The sequence below is a fragment of the Henckelia pumila genome, chromosome 1 (genome assembly GCF_033568475.1).
Source record: "Henckelia pumila isolate YLH828 chromosome 1, ASM3356847v2, whole genome shotgun sequence".
NCBI lineage: Eukaryota > Viridiplantae > Streptophyta > Magnoliopsida > Lamiales > Gesneriaceae > Henckelia > Henckelia pumila.
Genome location: NC_133120.1, coordinates 14,317,930 through 14,325,014, shown reverse-complemented (window position 1 = coordinate 14,325,014; position 7,085 = coordinate 14,317,930). Strand labels below are relative to the sequence as shown.

Genomic DNA, 7,085 nt, shown 5'->3' with positions numbered 1-7,085 from the left:
TCTTGCAGTAATGGCAAACGTTTTCATCTTTTATCCCAATTGAAGCCTTGGCGTTTCCCTTCTTATTTGGTACAATCTTCTTGGGTGGGGCAGAACGTTTCTTATCCTTTCCACTTGGTCCTTTCATAGAGTTAGAAGAGGAGCCAACCAAGAGTACCGGTTTATCCTTCTTTAGTGTGGCTTCATATGTGACAAGCATATTGACCATCTCTTCAAGGGTGGCCTCTATCTTGTTCATATTGAAGTTCATCACAAAACCTTCAAACGATGAAGGAAGTGATAGAAGCAACAAGTCCGCGCTAAGTTCATGCTCCAAAGTCAAGTCGAGTGTTACCAACTTTTCAATGAGCCCAATCATGCGCACCTCATGCTCACGGACCGAAGTCCCATCTCGCATGCGGCTCGTCATAAGCTCTCTGACGGTGGCATACCTCTCCGATCTTGACTGAGCTCCAAAGAGTTCCTTGAGGTTCTTGTGAATGTCAGCAGCATTCACGGTATCCTCGAATCTCCTTTGAAGCTCATCAGACATCGAAGCCTGCATGTAGCATTTGGCCTTGATATCATGGTCCCACCATAAATCAAGTTTGGCCAACTCTTCCGGGCTTGTATTAGTCGGGGCTTCCTTCGGAGGCGGCTTCTCTAACACGTAGAAAGCTTTTTCCGGAGTAAGAATAATTTTCAACTTACGGAACCATTCCGTATAGTTTGCGCTAGTCAATTTGTTTTGTTCGAGAATTGAAAACAGTGGATTGCGAGAAGTCATTGTAATAGTATACTGAAAAGTAAACATACAATAATCAATGATTGTTTAATTAATTTACTAAGACATAAAATATGGCGAATTTTAATTTTATGAATTACACTCCCACTATTTTAACGATTTCACTACCCTCTAGTGAAAACGGGAAAATGTTTTCCTTAGTGAGAACATGGAGTCCAATTGACAAATCATGATCCCGAATAATATCAGTCAACCATAATTTTCAAAAGGTAGAGCCCAATTACTTCCAAAGTAACCCCCATGTTTTTACCTCATGTCCAATAAGGATCCAATAATATGACGCCGTTTATTGTGATATGTCAAAATAACCCATCAATATTAAGTTGTGATGGACGGTCGCCATGTGGATCCCCAATAATATGAGCCAATCCCATGGGAGTTCCACCCAACTTACAACATTTGTCGATCCAATGTACAGCTTTCCGACGAACGGCCCCCCCAATAATATGAGCCGGACCGTATCCGCGGGTAGCATCTCATACATTGATCGTTGATGGAAGGTAGGAATATTTAAACAATATTTAAATTCCCTTTTTATTAATCTTGATATCAATTTTAAATCATATTTAAAATGAGGGATTTTTAATTTTTTAAAATTTGTCTCATCATGCAATTTATGTATGCTTGCGGGATTCATACAATTTTGTCTAAACATGCATACATCAATAATATCATATATTATTTAAGGATGATCGATCCCATTAACTAATCGACCCGTGGTTGCCAATCACGAGTCTAAGTCCAATCCTAGGTGATATGCAAGTATACAATGCAATCCTATTATATTGTGCTTCCAATTTACATTTCTTCGGTCTTCATTGTCTGCTGGGCCCACCATTTCTTCAAATCTTTGTCTCCCACTAAGTCTAATAAATTTACAATAAATTTCGATGACAAATATGAGATACATTTTTAGGGGTGGGAACGGGCCATAAACCAGGCCCACTTTTATTACATATGACAATCATATTGGGCTATAAACCAAGCCCATTAATAAACACCAACAACAATAAGACAAATGTAAATCACCTAACATACACCTAAAACATTGGTCATGGCAATCGATCATCCTTTATTCATTAATTAATTCAATAATTAAATAATTGGATAAACATGCAAATGCATCATAATTTAAAAGATAAAATCATATTTTATCTTATCCATCCATAAGATCATATCTTATCATCAATTGTACCAAAATAATTAATTTTATAAAATTTAATTTAACGGATAAAATTTATAAATTTTCCAAAAATTCAAATTTATCCAAAAATCAATTTTAAAATTTTCGGACTCGAACAATTCGATCCGATGCCTCGTGAACCAATCAAAAACAATTTTCGATCGAATCAAAAACTAGAATTTCAAAAATTAAAATTTTAATTAAAAATTAAAAAATTATTTTTCCGGGCTGCCCGGGACAATCCCGGGCTGCTCGGGACAATCCCGGGCAGCCCGCTCCCCAAAAAAGGGGCCCGGGATGGGCAGCCTGTCGCTGCCCCTTGGGCAGCGATGATCGCTGCCCGATCTGCCCATTAAAATTTCAATTTTAAATTTTCATTTTGTTTCAAAAATCGAGGCTTAAAAATTTTGTACAATCGATTAATTTAATCGTTTGATCTGAGCAACCTGGCTCTGATACCACTGTTGGAAAACTGTGTTCAGATCAATTAGAATTGATACCCGGTGCAGCGGAAGTTTAAAATTTTATTTTATTAATATGGAACGATTCCATATCTGGGTATCAAAACTTTACGATTAAATTTGTGTAAGTAAAAGAAATAATCACTATTAAATATTTTACCTTGAAATCTCGAAGCGAGATTATGGACACCAACAGAATTTAATCTGCTCTTGTTGTATATCCCAGGAACTGATGAATGAACGTTTCTTCAATCAGGTCCACGAATAGAAAACAAAACCCTCTGATTGACTGCACTAGAAATCAATCAGAAGTTTGCGTAGAGAATAAACAGATATGAACTGTTAATTCAGATTGTAATTTTTCACAAAAATCGCAACCCGAATTTTCTCTAAAAGGGAGAGAGAATTTCGAAAATCCCCTTGAATAATATAGGCTGAAATTCGAAAATTGCAAGACTAAAAATCTTATAGAATTTTCGAACACTGCAGTATATTTATAGATAATTTCTAGGTATAATTGTATCAGGACTCTAACTCCTTAAAGCCCACAATCCATAACTTAAGCCCAACAAGCAAAGCCTGTTGTTATAGAAATTCATATAAAATTCATCGTGACTCCGATTGATAAACTGATTTCACCAATGTGCACAAAAACCATTTCTGCATCTTTTAGAGTCAAGATAATTTTTCTGAATCCAAATTCAGTGATTTTCAAAAATGCCCATCCCTATGTCATTTTAGGAAATCTCACTCCCTTTAGTTAAGAAGTCCAACTTCTCTTTCATTAAATTAAACTTTTAAATTTAACTATCTCTATGGGGTTTTAGTAATCCATTACTTGTGTAACCCTCAATGGTTCAGGAATACAGCTAGCCGTGGGCTCACAACTCCTTGTGACTCGGAACAACAATTTCCGACTTACCCATCGAATCATGGTAAGAGCGCCTAGCAACATCGCCCCATGATTCCCTAAGGATTACTGATAGTGCCTGCAAGAACCAGTAGATTTTGGTTAGCGTACAGTACGGTCCCTTCATCCATATATCCCGATCGAATCAACAACCATTGTTATATCGAGAGTTGTTCGAGATTCGATAACTATGCATAACATCTTGGAGATCTATTAGTGACATCGCATGTGTTACTAGGAAAACCCATTAACCTAAAACACATCATGTACTCTGGCCAGAGATTCGTCACACTAATATCTCCTCAGATTGCATAGGATATCCACACTCGCAAGTGTGTGGTGAATCCTTGACAACAAAGCATCGAATCCTATATGTCTCGTAACTGTACCCAATCCCGACACCTGATGACCCCAATAGAGTCGGTAAACGAGTCAAAGTACAGTACTAGCATATAGAGTCTCAATGATGTTTCAAGTAATAAGGACTAATGGTGTACAACCAAAACCGCGGACTTTATCCACTCGATAAGTGATAACCACTTGGAAAGTCCGAATAGGGTAGTTCGATCATTCATCATATGAATATCCATTTGCATGCTTTGAACATCTCTATGTTCCATACCAATGAAACGTGGTACTCGGCATCACAAATGCTAGTCTCAATCTCGAGCGATCCTTAACCTTATTTGCGGACGGCTCAATTGACTAGGAACAGTTTAGAATATACAGTGACTATAAGATGTGTTTCATGATAGCCATCCCCATGTGCTACCACATCTTACATACACTATAGTATATTCAAGGTCTTTATCAAAACAACAATAGTATATCATAATATAACAATATGAAGAAAGATAAAGTCAATGCCATTATAAAAGTGTAAATTATATTAAGCAAAAGATTGTTTTACATAGAGTCATGAAAGCCCTTAGCCACAAGTTGGCTAACCGGGCACCCACTCTTTGACAAGTCACTGCCTCTCTCATCGGCTCTCCGTCTCCAATTGTTCAACTGCTCATCAACTTCTTGAGCAACTTTGATACGGTCAAAAAACGAAGTCTGCACTGACAAAGCTGACAATCTAGGAGATCTACCCTCGACATAGAACTCTAGTCCGAATTTATGAATCTCATCCTGCAAAGGTCTAGACAACGTCAAAGAGGCAATTACTGCTGACTTTCTACTCAATGCATCTGCGACTACATTAGCTTTACCCGGGTGGTAGCTAATATCGCAGTCATAGTATTTCACCAACTCTAACCATCTTCGTTGTCTCATATTCAACTTCTTCTAAGTGAAGAAGTATTTGAGGCTTTTATGGTTGGTGAATATCTTACACTTCTCTCCGTAGAGATAGTGCCTCCAAATCTTGAGAGCAAACACTGCTGCTGCTAACTCCAAATCATGAGTAGGGTAGTTCTTCTCATGCTCCTTTAACTGCCTAGAAGCATAAGCGATAACCCTATCTCGCTGCATAAGTACTACCCCAAGTCCCAACTTGGAAGCATCAGTGTAAACCACAAAATCTCCCTCTCCAGATGGCACAACTAACATTGGTGATGTCGTGAGAGCCTCCTTCAACACATCAAAGCTCTCTTGACACTTTGGCTTCCAAATAAACTTGGCATTCTTCTTGGTCAATGCTGTCAAGGGCACAACAATCGATGAAAAACCCTTGATAAACTTTCTATAATAACCGGCCAATCCGAGGAAACTGCGATTCTCCAATGCGCTTCTTGGCACAGACCAATCCTTCACTGCTTGAACCTTGGAAGGATCTACTTCCACTTTATTCTTGGAAATAATATGACCCAAGAATGGTACTCTCTCTAACCAAAATTTGCACTTGTCGAACTTGGCATAAAACTTCCGCTCTTGGAGTACTCCTAGAATTGTCCTCAAATGCTGGGTATGCTCTTCTCTATCCTTTGAGTAAATGAGGATATCGCCAATAAATACAATGACAAACTGATCCAAGTACGGCTGGAACACGCGGTTCATAAGATCCATGAAGACCGCGGGCACGGGCGTCATCCCGAACGACATCACAAGGAACTTGTAGTGGCCATAACGAGTCCTAAACGCTGTCTTGAAAACATCAGACTCTTTCACCTTCAACTGGTGATATCCCGAACGAAGATCAATCTTTAAAAACACAGAAGCTCCTTGTAACTGATCAAAGAGATCCTTGATTCTAGGAAGTGGGTACTTGTTCTTCACTGTTACACCATTCAACCCTCGATAGTCTATGCACAATCTCAGAATTCTATCCTTCCTTTTCACAAAGAGGACCGGTGCGCCCCATGGAGAGAAGCTAGGGCGTATGAACCCTTTATCAAGAAACTCTTGAATCTGCACTTTTAGTTCCTTCATTTATGTTGGAGCTAGTCTGTACGGTGCCTTAGAGATTGGCACAGTACCCGGTATCACGTCGATAGAGAACTCGACTTCTCTATATGGTGGAATACCTGCAACCTCATCCAGAAACACATCCTCAAAATCCCTGAACACGTCCACCTCTAAAATATCCGGACGAGCTGGCAACTCTGTCAAAGATACATTGGCTAAGAATGCCTCACATCCATCCTGCACCAACTTCTTAGCTTGCATGAGAGATATAAGCTGAGTCCTCTTCAAACTTCTAGTAGCCTCGAACAAGAATGGTTCCTCTCCCTCCGGTATGACCATCACTGATCGCTGTTGGAAATCAATCACCACAGCATTCTTCGTCATCCAGTTCATCCCAAGTATCACGTCAAACTTAGGCATGGGCAACACTATCAGATCGGAACTCACTGATTGACCTTGCAGCAAGAACTCAAGACTCCTCAATATATTCCTCGTGGACAGCTCTTCCCCTGATGGGATGGTCACTCTGAAATCACCCAACAACTCTTCATACTCAATACTCTGCTTACGGGTAAATGCCTCCGAAATAAAAGAATGTGTAGCTCCCGAGTCTAACAAGGCTCTAGTGGCTACACCAGCTACTACAATCCTACCTGCATTAACGGTGTATACATCCGCAAAAAAGATTGAAGTTAAATAACACAAGTTCTAATTAGGCTCATTCTAAGTCATCAAATTCCCAAACAAGATATTACGCATGCTAATACAGTCAAATTCTCCAAACATGCAACATGCTACAAAATTATTGACCCCAAACAAGAAAATTTAAAACCACATGCATCAGTAAATCGACCAACTGCTCTAACCCATGAAAACTTAAGATGTTACCTGTGATGAGTGTGGTGTCTGTGTCGGCCTCCTTGGCCTGCATCACAAACACTCGACCCACCCTGTACGGGCCTCCTCAACTCCGGGCAGTCTTTAGCTACATGACCCGGCTTCTTGCATTTGAAGAAAACTCCTGTCTCCTTCAATCACTTCCCAATGTGTGGACGGTGGCATGTCTGGCAAATAGGCTTATCCTCAGTCCTGGGAGGAGTAGGTCTCTGGGCCTGATGTTGCCCCTGGGGCCTCTGCTGTCCCTGATATGGCTTCTTGCCATGCTGCTGCTGGTGACCCTGATGAGTGAAGGCCTTCATGCCATGAACCTCAGCACTGATGTCCTTCAAGGACTGCTCGGACCTCATAGCCTTCCTGACGGCAGCTGTATAATCCACTGGCTCAGCCATCATCCCATACCTACGAATACTAGGCCTCAGACACGCAACAAAGTGCTGCAACTTCTCCGCCTCATCATTCCCTATCAACGGCACGAAGTGGCAGCCCCTCTCAAATTTT

The 7,085-nt window shown here is 40.2% G+C and overlaps 1 protein-coding gene across 1 annotated transcript; it reads right to left on the bottom strand.

The window, feature by feature from the left end:
* Nucleotides 1–5,711: 5,711 nt before the first annotated feature.
* On the bottom strand, nucleotides 5,712–6,618 carry LOC140859888 (uncharacterized). Its single transcript, XM_073262502.1, has 2 exons — nucleotides 6,576–6,618; nucleotides 5,712–6,340 (listed from the first exon to the last, which is right to left on the bottom strand). The coding sequence occupies exons 1-2, from the start codon at nucleotides 6,616–6,618 to the stop codon at nucleotides 5,712–5,714; spliced, it is 672 nt and encodes a 223-aa protein (XP_073118603.1).
* Between the last annotated feature and the right edge of the window lie 467 nt (nucleotides 6,619–7,085).